The sequence below is a fragment of the Anas platyrhynchos genome, chromosome 3 (genome assembly GCF_047663525.1).
Source record: "Anas platyrhynchos isolate ZD024472 breed Pekin duck chromosome 3, IASCAAS_PekinDuck_T2T, whole genome shotgun sequence".
Lineage (NCBI taxonomy): Eukaryota > Metazoa > Chordata > Aves > Anseriformes > Anatidae > Anas > Anas platyrhynchos.
Window position 1 is genome coordinate 115,383,422 of NC_092589.1, and position 20,788 is coordinate 115,404,209.

At 42.8% G+C, this 20,788-nt stretch overlaps 1 protein-coding gene across 2 annotated transcripts in view; it reads right to left on the reverse strand.

The window, feature by feature from the left end:
• Positions 1-17,056: 17,056 nt before the first annotated feature.
• CLIC5 (chloride intracellular channel 5) overlaps positions 17,057-20,788 on the reverse strand; it is a 68,077-nt gene continuing 64,345 nt past the window's right edge. For both annotated transcript variants that reach the window (XM_027455333.3, XM_027455334.3), the window contains exon 6: positions 17,057-20,055. In XM_027455333.3, the coding sequence (XP_027311134.3) occupies positions 19,888-20,055 (168 nt within the window). In that variant the 3' untranslated portion in view covers positions 17,057-19,887. The remainder of the gene's footprint in view (positions 20,056-20,788) is intronic.

The window sequence follows — 20,788 nt, forward strand, 5'->3', positions numbered from 1 at the left end:
GTGACACCTTGCTTTGGGATGGCCAGTGTTAGGTAAAGAGAAGCCTACCTGAAAGATTTGGTGTGAGCACCTGGATCTGCAAGGTCACACCAAGGCTCTGCAGAGGCAATATTTAGCCCTCAGCGTTGCAACACTACCAAAAGATAAATAAAAATCTCAGCTCCCTCCTCCTCCACACCTACATCAACTAATTGATCTTCTTGGTTCAGACTAAGATAACTAACCAGAGATGGTTATTTATTCAGCAGCCAGCTTTCTATGAGGGTCTAACGTCTTTCTGAGTGGAGGTTTGTGCAGAGTGGGTTACCTGGACACCCAGTGATAATAGCTTGATTTATTGGAAAATCTGGCCCAGTCTGTAGACACCAAGTGGGAAGAAATCCAACTTCCAGCTCTTTAGAAAACCTGACCCCTTGCATTTCAAACAGTTCCTTGTTTGTCTCCTCGACAGCTGTCACTTCTTGCAGTTCTACAAGGAGACAAGCAATGCAGTGCTAGGAATAAATAAATAAATAGATAAACAAATAAATAAACAGAAATATTGAATAATAATAATAATCAAGTAAATAAACATAAAGACATATAAATCATTGCAAAGAGACCACCAGCAGGCCTGATTCCCAGTGCTTGTTTCCACTGGTACTGCAGGCACAGTACGAATTTGCAGTTTTGTGGGACCCAACACTTGGCATTCACACATGTGGGGCAACCACTTAATCCCCCTCCAGCCAAGGCACGCATCCTGCTAAAGTGTGTAACCCACACACTTGGGTGTTTTTTACTACAGCCTGCAATCACTACTGGTTTGTACAGCTCCAGGCTGTCCTAAGAAGCCACACATCTCCTCACAACGCTCCTGCCGCTGGGATGGCCAGGACCAGGAAGGGGCTGACCACACAGGGACCGCCACCAAGCCACAGTTTAGCTGGAAAAGAGGCTCCAGAAAATTGGTTTCACCTCAGGTGGGGTCGGGCACCCAAGGTCAGCTGTCCCTTCTGAACCAGGACCTTGGTCACTCTGCCTAGAGAGCATGTGGGCACGTACCGCATTTGAGTTACTGAGCAGATGCTTAAAATGAGGAGAAAACACTTCGAAAATGTCATCTCCTCCACTGCCTTCGGTGCCCACAATTATGTTTGCACAAATATATCAGGGGTATCAAGAATTTTATAATGATACTCCCTCACCCATGGTTCCAGTTAAAACCGCTGTAATAAACAAAACATACAGAGCACATCACTGGCACCAGAGGCTATAATTTTCTCTGAGCAGAAATATTACCAAAAAAATAGAAAAGAAATAAAACAGGATTTCATCCAATTTAGGAAGAAGTCTATGCAGATCTTTCCTTTCATTAAACTTCTCAACTATTATTAAAGGAAAGTGAGTAGCCAAAAATTCTTTGATGATGACATTGAATCATTTGATGATAGAGTGTTTTGGGAAAGGCTACAGATACAGATCACTGGTAAAAGCCTTGAATCCCAGGAAGAATTATCTTTCAAATGTCACGATACTTTCCCTTTTGTGGGGGAACACTTTTAACTCTCTTTGCCAAGTGAACTCTACATTTTCTCTTAAAAACTTTGTTTTGCAGCAATGAGGAAAACAACATATAATGCTTTTTCTTCTGAGGCTGCTGAATGTCTTGAGTGATGCCAAAGAGTGAGCACCAAGGCAAGAAATGTTGCTACCGTAGTTATGTGAAACATGCAGTCCTCGGGAATATCGGGAATAAAGGTGTTTATTTTCTTATTTTCTTGCTTAAGACAATTCAGAAATCCATGAGGAAAATGTGAGTTAGACAGTGAACAATTAATCACTGCATAACTCCTCATTATCCAAATTCTATTATCTACATTTTTTTTTTTTCAGGTTATTATTACTATCCAGGTATTACTATTCAGGTTATCATTAACCCATTATTTAGGCTTCACTAGTTTTTTTGTGCCCAGCTGTGGACACTTTCAAGAAGACCTGATTTGAAAAGGTGCTGTTCAGAGGACGGGGCTATATGAAGGTGCGTCTCTTGCTGTATCACCCCCATCTGGTGGCATTGACCTTCTCTCTGATTTTGCTTTTTCAGTAAACCAAATGAGCATGTCTTCAAGGACATGCACCAAACTCTATCCCAGATCAGCAGACAATGCAATCCCATTGACTTCAAGCCTGTATTTACAGGTAAGTATGTGACCATGTGTTTTTTCACGTTCGAGTCAAAGAAACAAAAGGTCCCATCCAAGCTGTGCCTTGCCACCTCTGAGCACCCACAAAAATAGGCTGAGGGATGCCGGTGCTGTCCTTCTGAAATTGAAGCAGGAATAATTTCTTCCTACTCTTCATCCATATTTCATCTATGCCTGGAGGCATCAACAGTGAGTCCCTTGTGTTACATGCCATGGCACACACAAATGAAGGTGTTCCCCCAGCCCATGTGTCAGAGGACAGCAAATGACTAAGACAGGTGGGGGGACACAAGGCTAGGACTGCTGGCCAAAAATAGACCATTTCTGTGCTCTGGAAGGAATGATCCCTTTTGAGCTGTCATTTTGCTCAAGAATGTGATTTCATTTCCAAATAGTGACTCTAAATGAGATATTTAACTATTGCATGCTTGGTTAGAAAATCAAGATTAATTATTTTGGTGGGAATATGAGTGCTTTTCCAAACCAGCAATTTTGCATGGAAAAAAATTGACAAGATTTCATTTTTTAATGAGAATTTCCTTTTGGTTGAAAATTTTCTTTCATCTGAGATAGATGCGGTTGAGAAGAGACCCTAACAGATGAGTCACATGCAGAAGATCTATGAGATGAGCTATGCCTCCAAATTTACCAAAACTGATGATTACAATGAGCTGTGCCCCTGGATTCCAAAGGAAGTAGGGCAGCAAGGGGTTTCTAGCCAGGTCCATGCAGGTGCTGAGCCACCCTTCCCACTCTCGGGATGCTGCTGGGAGACAGCAGGACCTCACCACCCTCACCAAGGTGCAGATAAAGGCAGGAGAGGAGTAGATCCATGATGTCTATGCCTTTGGCTGCTGTCATGGTGTTGGCTGTGAGGAGATAAGGGATTGCTGGCTAGTATTATTTATCAACTGCATTTTTTTTAGCCCTTATGGTGAACATAGTAGGTCTCAGCCCTCTATATGAGATGGGAGGCCAAGAGCTAACATGGGTCATGGAAAAGATAGATGCAGAAAATGGAGCAGGAGGGACGAAATAGCATTGATATTGTCATGATTATTCCATCTAATCCATCTAATGGATTATTCCATCCATTCGCTACAAGAAGGACATCGAGGTGCTTGAGCGGGTCCAAAGAAGGGCGACGAAGCTGGTGAGGGGCCTGGAGAGCAAGTTCTATGAGGAGCGGCTGAAGGAGCTGGGCTTGTTCAGCCTAGAGAAGAGGAGGCTCAGGGGTGACCTTATTGCTCTGTATAAGTACATTAAAGGAGGCTGTAGCGAGGTGGGGGTTGGCCTGTTCTCCCATGTGCCTGGTGACAGGACGAGGGGGAATGGGCTAAAGTTACGCCAGGGGAGTTTTAGGTTAGATGTTAGGAAGAATTTCTTTACTGAAAGGGTTGTTAGGCACTGGAACGGGCTGCCCAGGGAGGTGGTGGAGTCACCATCCCTGGAGGTCTTCAAAAGACGTTTAGATGTAGAGCTTAGGGATATGGTTTAGTGGGGACTGTTAGTGTTAGGTTAGAGGTTGGACTCGATGATCTTGAGGTCTCTTCCAACCTAGAAATTCTGTGTCTGTGTCTGTGTCTGTATCTCTGGTATCCTACATGGTCCCAGAAATGAGTGAAAACTGGGACACCTCTCTGAGAGGAACTTTTCGGAGAAGGGTCTCATATACTCTTCTCATATAGACCCAGCAGATGGTAAAAAGCCCCTGAGACAACAACATTCCTTCCTGGCTCTTGCTTTCTCTCCCCAGCCCACCGTTTCTAGGTTTCTCTTGTAACTCACCAGCTTCCTATTCTTCTATCTTTCCTTTCCATGGAGCCCCTGCAAGACCCTCTATTTATGGCAGGAATGGGAAGGCTCTGATGATTCTATGCCTCAAAAATACTAGGACATGAGGGTTGAACTATTAACCTGGCAATGTGAGTGAAGAGTGATCACCATTTGGACAATCCTTCATCGGTGAATGGAGTCTCCAGTAAGATTTCTTTATTCCTCTTGGTCACAAATTTTTCGGAGCTACAGTCATTTCAAGTATATATGATATTATTGACAAAGAGTTTTATGCATTTTTTGTTTGGTTGGTTGGTTGGTTTCATTATTATATTGTTATATTATTATAACAGGATATCAGGCTGTGTGGAAACCCTCTTTCAAAGCTGGCTATGCAAAGCAATCCTAGTGTTCCCCACACATTCACCATCCATCACTGTCCCTTATGCTTCCCCATAGTTGTTCTGGTGGAAGGGTTCAGCCAAGTGCTCTGCCATGAGCTGCTGGCAGAGTCTGGCAGGCTTGTGCACAACCATCCTCATTTCTCACCCAAACTACTCCAGATAGATGCCAGCATCAGCATAAGGAGATCTCAGGCAACCCTTCTCAGGCAGAGCTGCGGTGCTTGTAGCAAACCCCTGGGACAAGGACACCTTCCTGGGGCTCAGCTTAGCAAACCTCCATCCATGGCATTGGTTGCAGCACTCAGGTAATAAAATATTAAATAATGTTTATTATAATATTAACAATAATATTATAATATAATATAAATTTTATTATATTAATAGTATATTGTAATAAATAAAAGGGGTCTGATTTACTGGGCAGGGAGGGGAGGACATGCGAGGAGTGACCTCAGCCCTCTGCTCTGCCTGAGGTGGTTGGTACCACCGTGGTCCTTCCCATTAAAATGTGACTTGTTGAATCACAAAGCAAGAGAACAAAAGTTCCCAGACAGCTGCTTTTCCAAGCATGCCCTTTCCAAAAGTCAGCTGGAATGGATAAAGTCATCCTTAGCCCTTCCCATCCAGAGCATTGTGGGGAGGGATGCACAGAAAGCAGCCCCTGTCCTACCTCGTGGGCACAAGAGCCTCACGCAAAGCACATCCTGGGGCAGAAGTAGTGCAGGGACATCAAGAAAATGGTTTCCTTGGGTTTTACATCAGCAAATATCACATCACCTAAATCCCTTGGTGCTTCTGCATCTTCTCAGCCCCAGTCCTGCCAGCCATGCCTGCAGGACCCTGATGAAGCAGAGACCCATGCTTGGCACAGATGCTTGACAGCCCGTAGTTTGGCTGCCAAAGGAGCCCCAGAACCAGGCTGGTGTCTGTAGGAAACAATGGCATTGTTGCCACTGGAATAAACATCCTGGTGGCCCATTTGTGTTTATCTGGTATTTCCATTCTCTGCTGATTAACCCAGCCAAGCGAGGTCTTCATGTGGTAATTACAGCACAGCTCATTTGTGTGTGTTTTACAATGGTGTTGATATAATCCCACTAGAGCACCCCAAGCATGTGCAAGGAGTTCCCACCAGAAATCTAAATAACGCCCCAGTGCTGCTGACAGCTTAATAACATGACAAAGTTCAGTCTCGCTGGATGTCAGGGACAGGAATGTGGCTCAGGCTGCTCTGACCTGGAGCTTTCAAAATACCATACAGTTGGGGCTGAGCGTTTGACAAATAACCTTTTCTTTGCCTGCTCAAATCCATCAGACGTTACCAGGTGCCACGGAGAGGCCACATGCCACTGTTAAAATGTTAAATTGAGTGGCACGGCCATCAAAAGCTCTGGGGAAGGACATTTATCTTTATTATTATTGTTATTAATAATGCAGATATTGCTGCGCGTCGCATTCCAAGGTATTTTTGCAGCATTAAATCATCCAAACGCCCATCGACGGCCCTGATAAATCACACAATAAACCAAAATTCAATACAGCTGTCAGCCCAGACCCTGAGCAAAATCTCAGGGAGCTTAATTATGAAGTTCAGGCAGGGACTGAGCCTGTTTGCAGCAGGACGAGCAGCAACACGGCAGGGCTGTCACAGGCACTCAGGAAAGGCTGCATCAGCCCTGTCCTGCTCATCAGTGTCCCATCACTGCTAACAGCAGTGGGATGGGGATGGTTGCAAATAACAGCGTTTCTCATTGTTTTCCTCTTTCTGCTTTCCCCCCCCCCCCCCCCCCACTGTTTCTTTACTTCTACCTCAAGCTGATTCTCTCTGTATTATTTCCTTTTCTTTTTGTTCCTCTTTTTCTCCCATTCTGTCCCTCTCCCCCATCACTTGCCTTCGATCTCACCATCCCTTCTTTGCTCTTTCCCTCTTCTTCCCCCTTATCCCACTCCCCCCCCCCATCAAAGAAAGGAAACCGTAACCCAAAGGAAGAACAAGAATTGAACCTGTGCCAATGCAATGGGCCAAGAGGCTACATATGGAACCAGCAAATCACAGAGTCATGAAGGATGTTAGTGATTTAAAGTTATGTATATTGAAGTCTGGATCTTAAAATGAATCCATAATGGTAGAGGTAACTAATGGAGAGACTTAACTGACAGCAAGCAGAGGTTTTTCTTTAACATCGTTATGTTCCCACAAACTCCTCTTTTCCGGTCCCCACCCTTTCCCTGCTCCCCTTTCTGATTAGTTCAACATCCAGGCTGACAATGAAAAGCTAAAGCTGCTGCTTTATATATAAAGATTTAAGCCCATACACCATAAATATGAGTGCTGCTCTGGCTGGATGCAGAGCAGGGCATCCCATGGGCTGCAACTGCCACAAGGCTCTCCCTGGGAATCATGCCCCGTGGCAATAGGTATTGGGTTTTCCTGCCCAGGGGTGTTTGGCAGCACGATGAATCACCTCCCCAGGATGAGTGGTAAAAGCCAGCTGGTCCCCTGGGGCATCTCTCGTATCAACTGCATCAATTTTCTGAGATTCTTGCAGATACCCCAAATTAAAATGCTGCTCGGAGGGAAGGATGCCACCACACCTGTGTGCACACGTGTGCAGATGCATGCATTTGTGTACGCATAAAGAAAAACTACATTAACATTTTACTAAATGTGCAAAGTCAAATTCTCCATGTATATAAATATATGTACACCTAATGTATATAAATATATGTATAGGTACTTCTGTCTGGATTATGAGAGCCCTCCTGGCTTGGGCAAGCTGGCACCCTCCCAACCTCATCTGTCCCCAGCATGGTCTAGATTTCACTTGTCCAGGGACTTTTTCTGGCAAACAGTTCACAGGCAGCCATCCAGTTTAGGAGGGTAAAATCAGTACAAAATGACACATTTGTGTCATTTTGAGTCATTTTGTGCCAGTTCATCCCAGAGATTGGGATCCTTCCCAGCACACAGTCTTTCATGGTGTAGCAGTACCCTGAAACTGCTGGGTTGTGCAATGTGCGATGAGAGGTGATGTCTTACATAGGTGAAAATGAGCATCCAAAGCAAAAAGATTCTTATCTGAGGTTCTGTCTTGGTTTCCAAGCTGTGAAATATCATCCTTCTCCCTTAGGTATACGTAAAAAGATTAAATGAATGTTGGCAAATCATAGAAGCATTAAAATTGGAAAAGATCTCTAAGAACAAGTCCATAGAATAGGTTGGAAAGGACATTAAAGTCCATCCAGTCTCTAACCCCTGCCATGGCAGGGACACCTCCCACCAGCCCAGGCTGCCCCCAGCCCCATCCATCCCAGCCATGGGCACTGCCAGGGATGGGGCACCCACAGCTCCTCAGGCCAGCCTGCGTCAGGGCCTCGCTGCCCTAAGAGTAAATAATTTCCTCCTTATATCTAATGTAAACCTACCCTTTTTTAGTTTAAAACTGTTTCTCCCTGTCCTGTGCAAGAGAAACACTTACCAATATCACTGCTGTAGAAAACACAACACCATGGGTGTTTTGAAGATCTTCCTAACAGGGTGAGTAATAAGAAATAAAGAAGCTCCAGCACCACACGCTGCTGAGAAAACAAATATCACCATTTCATAGTGGTCCTCCAACAGGCAGGACCCGTGTGGGATGCAGTACACGAGCAGATGAAAGCTGGTACCACAACCCACATGTGCGAGGGGGCAAATGAGGATTGCACAGGTGACCTGAGCTCTGGCAGGTTTTTAACTACCAAGTGTTTCCCCTGGCACTGTTAATGCTCTTTAATGTTCTTTTAACAAAGGGTTGAGGGAAGGGTTGGCCTGTGATAAATTCTCTCGCACTTCTCATTGAACATACTTCCCCAAACCTGTGGTTTTCCTACACAAGGGAAGTAGAAGAAATCACCCCCCACCCCCACCCCTCGCCCATTATCTCTGCCCTACAACTTGGGAGCAGAAGGGTTACTGAAGCACTAAACAAAACACTTCTTTTTTTTTTTTTTTTTTGGCAATATGGTCTTTCCACACTGCTGCGCCTTCTTCCCTATGGCATGAAATTCCCCTTTGCCTTCCACAATGCTTATTTAAAGAGATGCTTACACAGATGAAAGACCCTGGGGTGCACACACGATGCACACACGGGGCTGTGTCTCCCTCCAGCTGCAGAGCAGCAGAGCGGGTCGTGGATCAGCCACCAGCTCCTGGTATCATCCCCATCAGCCCTGGGACGTGGGTGCTGGAACAGCAAGCTGCAGTCCTGAGCACCATTCCGTGGGTTTTTCCTTTTCCTCCATGTTTTTCTGTGGGTTTTTCCTTTTTCTCCACCCTTCAGAAGGGAAAGCCGAGATGCTGTTAGCAGTGGCTGAATATTGGCTAGATTATGGGGCATGTGGGTATAGCCTATATTTATTTTTTTTTAAGTATATATTTGTTTGATGTTTTGCAAGCATCTGCTTAAGATTTCTGTGCTTATCTAACGGGAGGAAAGAGCCCATTCTTCCCAATTCAGTGCAAGAAAATGTCATAACGCTGCTGGGCCCCTTTGTTTCATCCTGCGCCAGAGGGACTCCATCGTTCCTTTTGCTACTTCTTGGAGAGCCAAAAGCAGTGGCTGGCAATTAAAGGCATCTGCTGGGCTCACGAAAGAAAGGCATGCACAAGATATGAAGGATGGATGACACCTGAAATGTCTAAACTCTTGCCTGGCGCAGACTGGACTGATTGCAGCGTGTCTGGCAGGATGTGTAGAGTGTTACCGCAGGTATCAAGATAAAATAAAGAAAAACCAAACTAAACCCTCGCTGACAAACTTCCCCCCCAGCCCATCCCTGAAGGAAGAGGTGCCAGCAGCTCAGTGGAGCCTGCTGAGGACTCTATTTTTCATGTGGTAAACATGGAGAGACAGCAGAACAAATCCCTGCCAGACGAAGTGATTAGCTGGGCAGAAGGAACCCGTCAGAGCCCAAATGACCAAAAAAAAATGGACGGTGGCATAAAAAGTCTGCCATGGGAAGGGAGAAGCTTTGGTTTGTGCAAAACAGATGCACAAAGAATGATAAAAATAGATTTGAAAAAAGTGATTCAGGTTGTTATTCACCCCATTTTTCACAATTCAGGTCTATAATCACAATCATACACAGAACCCTTTCCCTTTTTTTTTTTTTTTACACAGGGCTTAATGGATCTGTTACATTCACTACTGTAAAATGTCACCTAGAGCAGTGCCGGGTTTGTTCATGTAATGAGAGCTGTAGCTACCTATTTTTAACAAAATAATCACTGAAAACACACTAGTATGGAAAAAGTTTTGTGTGAGGTCAGTGTGATGAACCCTAAGTGCTGGGGTTCCTGGCACCATCCTTTGGAGCACGCAGTCCTGGCCATCCTTGGGCTCACTCCAACACCAATGAGCCAAGGAGGAACATGAGGCCAACACTTAGCAGCTTGGGTTCGAACACTTTGAAACAAATTCTCATTTTTATATGACAGATCACTTCAAGAGAGATGTGGCACTAGAAGGATGCAGCTAACTGGGTGCAGTCTTTGATGACGAGAAGAAAAGTTGAAATATAAACCAGGAGGAATCCTCCTCATTCCTTTCTAGTTGCAGCTGCGGGATGAGTAACTCTTGTTGCTTCAGATGGGTGGTGATTGCTTGTCATTTACTACGAAAGGCTCAGAGCCTCTGTCTCTAATGCCTCTCTGGAAGTGGTTTTCTTTGTGGAAGCTAAATTCAAAATGTTGTGCTGCAATAAAATTTGCAATACTACACATTTGCGTATCATAACATCAGAAGGCAATCTGGAGCCAAGCCAGCCAGCCCTACCTCAGCTGAGTCCAGCCTCGCAGCAGAAGCAATATAAGTAATATCAGAAGCAATACACAGAGTAAGGCAAGTGGAAACATACTTCTACCTGGACCTCCTCCCAGCCCAGGTATTTGGGGACTTCTTAACCTGGACATTTCATCCAATCTTTAGTGTTTAACAACTTTAATGGATCTGTTCTTCATAAAGTTGACATATTCACATTTGAACCCTGTATTCATTTATTTTTATCTGCATAGCACCAGCTGGAAAAGGGCTCCTTTAGTTTAATTTAGTTTAATTATACTGTGTAAAAAGATACTTTGCTATGTTTGCTTTAAACTTGCTGCCTGGTTGTTTCTTCAGGACCTCCTACCCTCTGATTTGAGGAAAACTGGATAATAATTGCCCATTTCACCCTATCCATTGTTCTGTAGACCTGTGCTAATCCTACCAGCTCTCATATCCTCCATGATATGCTTGGGGAGTGCTCTGGTCCAAACCAACATAGTACTACCAGGAGTATGTATATAGTATGTATATAGTACCAGTGTCTGGCACACAGGTCTTATACCTGGCCCTGTTTCTTCTTCTAGAAAAGATGCAGCTTATTTGTCCTTGCTGTCTTTCCCTTTATTTCCGTTCAATCTGATTTAAAATCCCCAGATGAGTATAGCAACATTCAAGCTATGGGCACACTTTTCTTGCAGCCACTCCTAGATTCAAAGGAATGTTGCCTGTTTAAAAATAAATAAATAATATAAAATTGAAGTTATCAAATTAAACAAAAGTTCAGGAATAACATGATGAGAAAATAAACCACTTTTATTCAAATTCTCAAGTGCCAATCACTCTTGGAATACAGGATTCCGAACAGCTCCGATTCAAGAAGGTGGATTTCTTCATTTAACAAATACTCATTTGAAGGTTACATGAAAAATATTTGCTAATTTATCCAAAGGCCTAAAATGGAACAATGAGCAGATACTTTTTAATTTAATTTTAAAAATTAAATTCAACTGCTACTTCAATAATAAAATATGCTACCTATTATATAAAAAGGACATTGATTTCATTCACGGTTGACAGAATACAGCCACACAATCTTAATGTTAAAGGCAAACTGCAATGACATTTTAATTACATCGTACCTATTATATATTATGAGTGTTAGGGCAGCACACAAAGGCTGTAATCAGAGTCCTGTTGTGCTAGGAGCTGTACAAACAAAGAGGAAACATATAGTTACTATCCCAAAAGGTTACAGTCCAATCTAAAATTATCCATTAACATAGGATATGCCTCGATGGAAAATCACAAGTATGCAAAGGGATTTTTCCTTTCTTTCTTACCTGATGGAGACCACTAGATGCACAGTTACTTTCCACAGTCTTTAAGAGTTCCTGATTTTGCTCTCCTCCCAGCAGATCAACAGATCCAACAACAATTAGGTGTTTTGGAGATTATTAATGTTGCAATGGAGGAAATCCAGCCCTGAACTGGGGGCTGGGCTGACACCTAAAAATTTTAGTATCCTTGAGTTACTTTTTGTCTGTACCATGCCCTGAAGATCTGAAGATGTTGCATCCCAGATTTTGTTGGTTTTTTTTTTGTTTTTTTTTTTTTAATGTCATTGAAATTTTTAAGTAACTGTGGGTCAATTTAGGGCCTTTCAGGTTGATTTCACACAGAAGATGGAAAATTTGTCCATACAGCTCTTAGGACTTCCAGACTGATCCTACTCTCTTTCCCCAGTGGAAGGACAGTAGCATGTACAGTGGGCTCCCCTTCCTCTCTTTCTATCTCAGCCCCTCCTCTAAGGAACCAGGAGTGTGCCACAAATGAGTCAGGATTTGAAAATGAGTGGTTTTTGACAGGGGAAAAAAAAGCATTTCTGCTCACCCTCAAATCTCACTACACAACTTGGTTTTGATCTTCAAGCTTTAAAATTGGAAACAGTCAGAGTAGGAAGATAAATCTGTCAATCGCTAGGTCATAAATTGCTAGACAATATGGAACAGGACTCTTCAAAAACAATTTCTTAAGGAAAAAAAAATAATAATAATTAAAAAAAAAAAAAAAAAAAAAACAGAGGATAGGATCATCACTATGAGGATTTGCACAGATGAAGACCTGTTCCTCACAAACCAAAGCAGGAAGGGAATACAACTTCCAAAAATACAACCATGTACACAAGCAGTCAGTTTTGCACTAAAAGAGAGGGTTGGGTGGGGGTTAGGTTTTTTTTGCACCACGTTTTCCTATTGCCAATAAAGCCCTGTAATTCCCAGCACAAAACAATGCAATGCACACGGGGTTTATTTGCAACCAAAGGCTTGGACACAAACTGGCATTGGGAATGAGAAGGGAGGCAGGATGGCAGCTCAGGATACTTGAGGGAACATTTCTGAACTGTTTAGCAGGAGTTTATTGCTTCGGTGCAGGAGTCTCCAAGTGCCGAAGCAGGAGATGGTGCATGTTGCTGTGCCAAAATTGCCCACCTTGGGTGCATGCAGTGAGAGGCAGGGGACCCATGGCTGTGTTTCAATGCTCCTGCCCAAGCAATACAATTTGGGCAGAATGAAGCACACTCCTTTTGTGCCTCGCCATGCTTAGGAAATAGATCTGGAGTGTTATAAAGGAGAAACGGCTAATGACAAAGATGTTCCTCAGACTCGCTCCTGAGCCCTTGTATGCTGCTGTTCCCAGCGTTGGGCTGATTTGGTGGCTGTGCTGCAGGCAAATGTGGTTGGTGTGGGTTAGCCAACATATCTGGGTCTGTGTGGCTGTTCTCCTGCTTCTGCACACCTCAGTGGTGTGGCTCTTGTTTATTCCAGTGCAAACAGAACCAAATGCCCAGCTAACAACTCTGCCATTTCAGGAGTAGTTTTCCTCTTTATGCCACCTTCCATCCCAGTGTACTTATAGAGCATTGTTGAATTAAATAATGCAGATAAATAATAGAGTGTTTATACATATAAATAGATACAGCTTACATGGAAGTAAACTGTTGTACAGTCAATAATAATTAAAAAAAATAAATCAGAAATCTTAGATTTTAACTGAATTTTATATCTCTCTTGCAGTATCTGGATTATGTTGTTCATTTACTCCTAAGCATACTCCTTAAAACAAACTATAATCTTCCCTGCTTAAATAATTTGGTCAGAATCACACTTCTTTATGTTTTATGCCACAGCTTATTCCCAAAGCTGGGGATAACCACTCATTTCCTGAAAACTTCTAAAAACATCCTTAATGAAAAAAGCTGAGAAATCTGCTGTTTGCAGTGCTATTTACTTATTGCTTACCTCCAAACTAAGGTAGTTAATTTGATGGGAAAAAAGAAAAAAAAAAAAAAGTGGAAAAGAAAAAGATTAATGTGGTGCCCGTAGCTATTTCCCAAATTCTTCAGAGTTTATAGACCTAGGGAGACAGGGAAAGAGCAATTTCTCAGCAGCGCAGCAGAATAGGCTGAAATGACCCCATGAAACTCAAGCGATTCTGGGAATTAAAGGATGTTCACTCCTGCTACAGCTCTACACTGCAAACTGCTTTTAGGGCTCCCAGTAGTACACATTAGCAATAGCCAAGCTTTTCAGTTTTAATTTAATTTAATTTAATTTCTACCAACAAATTCCACCCTGTGGTGAGAATTGACAGTATCATGTTGAGAGCCATTAAAGCATATTTGGATTGTTTTTACTCTATGTGCATATATATATATATATAAAAAAAACAAATTCCCCCACCCTTCTTAGTTTTCTTTAGAGAAGCCATTTCATAATAAGAGTAAGGCAGACACAGCGGAGGCATCGTTATGCTGTGGGATACCACCACAGGGAGTGCTGTTGGAGGTAGAGCAGAACATGCCTTGGCATCACACTGTCAGCGTGGCTCTGCTCCGAAGCGCCTCAGTGATAAACCAGAATGGAGCCTGGCAGCTCTGGCAGCATCCCCCCAGTTGCAACTGGGACAGAGCTGGGTCCCTGATCCCGTATAAGCCATAAGACCCCGTATATCACTGCTGCTGCTTTGCCTTTGTGAGCGCTTTCTGTTCTCTGAGGACATCTTCACGCTTGAAACAGCTTCATGCTTATGTAGCCTTGGGCTCTGCTGGGAATTCCTATTGGGAATTCCCCCACTGGGAATTCTGCCACTGGATTTCAAAGGAAACAGAATAATAATGCTCTTCGTTAATATAGGCTTTTCTGTCATGTCTTTTAGGCCGCCATCCAGCCAGGCAGGCAGGCACATGTTTAACATTAAACACATGAGCAGTCCCTATTCACATGCTGCAAGCTAGAAACACTCGTTAGCGCTGGATCGCGGCCCCGGCTGAGCTGCTAACACACTTCAGCCCGAGAGCTGGGCTCAGCAAAAGGTGGCACTGAAGCCTTTCATCGTGGTTGCACCATCGCTGGCTGAGCAGCTTTGGCCCTGGCGTTTCCTGCCCGAGCTATGCAAATCCAAATGGCGATGGCCCAGTAGGGGTGGGGGTCCGCCTGGCAGCGACCCGCTGAGCTGTGACAATGTCATCACGCAGAGCTGCTTAGCTGATGAGCCCAGCTCAAAGCACGCCACATTCAAGTGCGTCCCTCTGGAGTATTTTCAGTGTTAGCAACTCTCCGATGAATGGTGAAAGGGGGATGATTTGGGGCAGCAGGGGAATGACAGGCTGCACGATCGCTGCAGGATGTGAAATGCTGCTGAGTCCTGTAATGCTGCATGGTGAGTGCCTGAGGGGCTACACGGGGGGCTCCAGACCTTCACATCACATGTTTCAAGCTTTGAAAGCCAGCATTGGACAGGGTTCCTGTGCTTTCCTACGACTGGAGTGTTGCTTGGGATGTGGGACAAGGAAATAAAACAGATCGATGCTTCCTCCTTTCCTTGCACATGACACAGGAGGGGTCACTACCTAGCACAGAGTTAGTGAAGTGTTGTAGTTCAGCACCAAAACAAACCAGCAAAGCCCTCTTGGCCAAGGAAATGGAACATTTCGTGACCCAGAGGGAACACCTCTATGTATCCTGGGAAAATCCATTGGCAAAGCCACCTTAAACATGGTGACTTGTTCAGGTCCTTGCTGAAAATCACAGTCCAGAATAAACAGTCCATCATTCTTGGTTAAAGTATCCCAGATGAAAAGACAGATTTTTTAAAAAATGTTTTGAATACTGTTTTTTTCCAAAAAAAAATCATTGCCTCCTTCAACTTCTCAACAAGTATAAGCCTCACAGCTTTCCTGCCTCCTCTGGAATCATTAGGTCACTGCAGTCATCAAAATTAATGAAGAGATGAAAGATTGAGCAGAAAGGCAAAATCTTACTGGAAAAAATATTTCTTAATATGAAAAGCAATTCAAGAATAATGAATACATCTAGCAGAATAATAAACAACTGCAAACTTCCCAACACCTAAAAGAATACATGTGAAGGAGGACACGAGACTTTGCATTTATTTTCCTGTTTAAAACACCAATTCATTCTAAAAAGTCAATGCTTCCACGTGCCTCTAGGGCCTTAAATGAGTGAGATTTCCACTGCCTACATTTTCACAGTACCCTAAACTTAGCTAGTTAGCCCGAGCTGGCCATTCCAGGAAGGGGCACTCTCTTTGCTTCTCACCTTTGCCGCTGGGGCAGTGGTGGGAGCAGGGCTGCAAGCAGTGGCCTTTGGACATCATCCCACAAGGTGTCTGGGTTATCATAAAATGTGCTTGTCTGTGTGCCCACCCATGAGCACTAGCAGTGAGAAAATGGCAGAATGGTTTTAGATTGCCTAGAGTTGACTTTCATCAGGGACAAGAGAGGAGGAAAGGTGGCTGGAGGTTAAATAAATAAATGTATATTCAGAATTAATACTATGCCCAATTCAGCTGGTCTTTCTTGCAGGAAACAAAGACGTCTAGCTTCTTTGTGATACCGACTGCCATTCTTCCCTGGCAGTGGCTTTTCAGCTGATGCAGACACAGGACAAAAGCTTGTAACCCATAGCTTGATATTCCCCACTACTCCTCATAAAGCAACACCACTTTGTAGTGGAAAAAGAAAAAAGTTTGTCAGAAGCCTTTAAACAGCCTTGAGACAGATACTGCCTTGGTCTTACCTGTACAGCAAGATGACCCCTTGGCAATTCAAAAAGTCTAACAAAAAATGAGAATAACTTGTATATGGGATCCTCTAGCACTCCCATATCACTGGTAATAGAAGAAAAATCAATATTAGTTCCAATATGAATGGAGTGTTGGATTGACTGAACAGGGAGCTTTGAAATAAATATCTAAGAAATGTTTGGATGAAATGGACATCTTTACAGACATTTGGTCTGCATTTCTGAAATGTAGATGATTAAATCCACATTGTTGGCTTCTTCCCCCTCTGCACTATGTCTTTCTTTACATCTTGCAAAAAATTTATGAACAAAGTTATTGTAAATCTGCAATGTCTGTCTTGTCACTTAGATTCTTTTCAGAAATGCTGCCTTGCCAATGTAGACATACAATCCTGTATGATTAATATTTATTACTTATAATTCTAAATACAATGGAAGGTCACCAAAAATACCCCGTGTAAAGGAGACTGGAGCCCTTTAAAACCTCACTGGTGATGGATCCTCAGTCTTGAGAACTGGGCTCAAAATCTTAGCAAAACACTTTTCTATGTAGGATTTCCAGTATTTCCTGCTTCTGACTATGGCTGAAGCCAAAAAGCACAAAGGTGAGCAGAAGTTACAGATCTAAAAGCATGAGCCTGGATTTCAAACCCAAACAAAGGTCAGGGAATGCCTGAACCTGTCCATAATCTTGCATCAGCCTATAATAGAGTTATGAATAAAATGCAAAGCCAGGATGCAGGGTGAGACTGGAATAACCACAGAATGGGCACCGTAGCTGATGGGAAAACAGTTTATTTTTTATCTTCTCATATCTATCAATACATTTGTCCAGATTTCTCATGTGTGTGGTGTTGCTAGAAAAGTGAAAATATTTTGGTTTTGTATTACTGATTGAAAGAAAGGTAGTTTGTGGAATTTTCGGTTTTATAATGAAATCCTAAAAAGATTTTAAGACATTTTAAAGCAAACCATCTTACAAAAAGCTCATTGTGCCAACAGCTCCTTTTCTCTTTGGTATAAGCTGAACCATTTTTAAACATCATTCTAAAAAAAAAAAAAAAAGAAAAAAAAAAAAAAGATGTAATTTGAGGTTGCTGAGATCAACTGATTGTGATTTGGCCCTCTTCTAGCAAAACTGAAGTAAGACAGATTCAAGCGTTTCAGAACAGGATTCAGCAAACTGGTGAAGATCTGGAGACAGAAGAAATCAGGACAGCCCCTGAGCTGGTTCATTTACCCTGCCTGCATCTGCTGCATGTTTGTATGATCTTTTTTAGGGCGCTAAATGCAATAAGCACAGAGCAAGAAGCTGTGTCTGCCTCTGCATCTTCATTCAAAGATCACTGCCACTGTGATTAAGCAAAGCCGCTAACTGAAGCACAAACCTGGAGAGTGACAACTGAGGAAGATTTTGTTCGGCATGCTCATCGCCAAATCATACTGACAGTGAGAAAATCCCAGTGACCATCAATCAGACACCAGACTTTTCACTTGAAACAAATTTGCACAGCACTGCTAATAGCACTCTGCTAAACTGACAGAGCCATCTTGCTCAGCATGCTGAGTGAAAACAAAAACCAAAAGACAGACGGAAAGGACCAAGTGGATTAAAATAAATAAATAAATAATTGCCTTAATTTAAAAAAAAAAAAAAAATCACAAATAATTCCAAACTCATGAAGAAATGTTTTTAACGAGCCACATGTGCTTGTGCAGACACTTCTAATCTCATTAGATTTTTCTGGCTGCTATTAGTGTTCTCTGAGCCAGCTGATTTCTCAGCAATATTTTAAAGAGTGCAAGCCTTTGCCCTCCAGTCTAGCCGTTGTTACAATAGCCCATTCTAGGGGAAGACTTGGGAGTTCATGGATTTTCTCCGGAGGTTTTGGAAAGTTCAGAAGAAATTGATCACTGCATGCAAAACAGCAGTCAGCCACAAACTATCTTCATAGTCAATGAGCAGCGCTCTGCTCCCAGCTGGGTTAGAGTGAAAAGTGGAATCGTCTCACCAAAGCCATGAGATGGCTTCAGATCGTCACTGCTGTCACACAGCAGAGGCTGGGTTTACTTGTTCTCTCCAGTCCTCTGGCTCTCTGGCTGCAAAGAGGTTCCTTGTAAGGTTTCCCCATGGCCTCAGCTCACCAGTCTGGGGGTTCCCTCAAACCAGCACAGCTCTCTACAGCTCTGATCAGAAGGAGAGCCACACCAGGTGAGAGCTGAGCTTTATTTCATCTTTGAAAACAATCATAAATGTTCCCAAACTGAAAACTGAGAGCCATGTACACCATGATACATATTAGGGCATGAGAATTTTATGCAAAAGAGCTGTCATTCTGGATTTGCTACAGTAATGTGCACATAATCACTACCCCAAAGCAGCTTTTTACAGGCAGATGCTCCAGATAGAACAAAATAATCAGCTTACAGAAACCAATCCAGCATCATTTAACCTCGATGGCTGAACCTTGGAGGAGCGGGACTAAAGCATCATGAGTGGCTTTGTCCTAGTGTGCTTGCCAACTTTCTGGCTGGAAGTGTGCCTCCTCTCTGCTTTTGCCTGCCCTCTTCGAGGCTATCAGAGTGTACAGCTCCCTGATAAGATGATGAGCGCTTGATGGTGACCCATCTGGAGCCCAAAGTGAGGAAAGTGCTTCCCCTGTCTGGAATTCGTATGCAGCAACAGCTTGCTCCTGCCTATCCACGTTTCCCAAGATAGCAGTATAAAGGAACTGGCAGCCGTACAGTCAAGACGATGATATCCTACGTGGTTTGGTTAGCTGTGCCAATTCTGGCTATGGGCTTGACTCAATATGCTGCCCCCGTTAGTGCTGTCTCTACAAACTAGCAGATCCACTGGGCACTTTGGCATTAGCACCGCTCTTCCAAGGGCTGCCTGCTCAATTGCTCAATCACTCTCTTTTGCTTTAAACTTCAGAATCCAGAAGCATCATGTAAATTTTATGCAAAGTAGCATCTGCAAGTCTGACATATTCACTCAGGCTTCCCCCTCTTGCGCCAAGTTAAAAATAAATACCCTATAAACTCTTGGGCCTGCTAAGACAAAAAATGCATTCAGATATATTTTTTTAAAATATAACTGCTAAGAGCATTACTCCTTTAGGGTCAAACTTTTTTTTTTTTTTTCCCCTCTCTCATATTTTGTTCCTTCCTCAAGAATTTCAACAGCACTGAAAAAAGTGTCCTTCAAATAGCCTGCAAAAGAACCAGTTCTACATGTCCCTAGTTGACTTGCTTGATATTTCAGCTAATATCATATTTTCAAAACTCCAGAGAAAACAGGTGCTAATATACCCCAACATGAAACAAGGAACTAATAAAGTGGACTCATTTCAAATACTGATTATGAGTAATACTAGTTGTGCCAGATCATAGGTTCAGTTTTCAAAGGGTCTCCACCCCCTACACTAGAGCTGCCTTCTCCTTTCCCCAGTGAGAGGCAGATTTGTCCTGACCAATACACTTGAACAGGTGAAGTCACAGGGATGCCAACCAGATAGCATAATGATAAAATATATCTTAAGGCAACAAGGAGAAGTGTCTGTAAAATGGGAATCCCCCAGGGATGCTGAGCTGCTGCAGGGGTCAGTTAGGACTTGCTGAGCCGCTTGGCGACATCTGCATAGGCTTGCTCGATTTCTTTGTCTGCTGCACAGGTGTTGGTGAATTCATCCCTGGCATATGCATTCTTCAGGTACCGCCAAAGGCCCGTCATCTCTGTTGGGAACTCAAAGTTGCGGTATTTCTTTGCAACAATCTAAACCAAAAGACAAAAGAGGGAGAGAAAAAATGTCCTGCTGGTAATGTATTTCCAGATTTCATTTCAGAGAGTTTCTTACTCTTTCTTGTAGTATAATTAACAGCAAAAGAGAAAAATGGGTAGTAAGATAATAGAGCGGGTTGCCCAGAGAAATTGTGTATTCCATTATTGGAAGCGTTGGGTTGAACAGGTCTTTGAGCACCCTGATCTAGTGAAAGATGCCCTAGCCCATGATCTTTAAGGGTTCCTTCCAACCCAAACTATTCTATAATTCTATATATGCTTCTTTTATATGCCTTGGGACACATGGGCTTGTAATACAAAGGCTCGAAGAGTGAACATTGGTTATCCTGTGTCTTGCATACTACTTGGCATAAGGACACTCTACTACAATTGCCTGGCAACTATCTACAAATTGTGCCCTTTACGGTACCTAAAATTCATTAACTTTACTGTGTTATTTTCTAGTGTTTTCCATCATCTTTATGTGCATCACTTCTTAACTCTGAGATGCCAAATAAGGGATCATATAGCTGAATCACAAATAATAATAATAATAATAACAACAATAATAACACATTTAGGGAAAGGCATTAGTAACAATTAATACATAACATTTTAATATTAGTTATTATATTTAACATTACACTACATTATATATTTACTATATTTATATTTGTTATATATGTAATATATTTTATTAGGCCAACGAAGTCAGAGGATATAACTA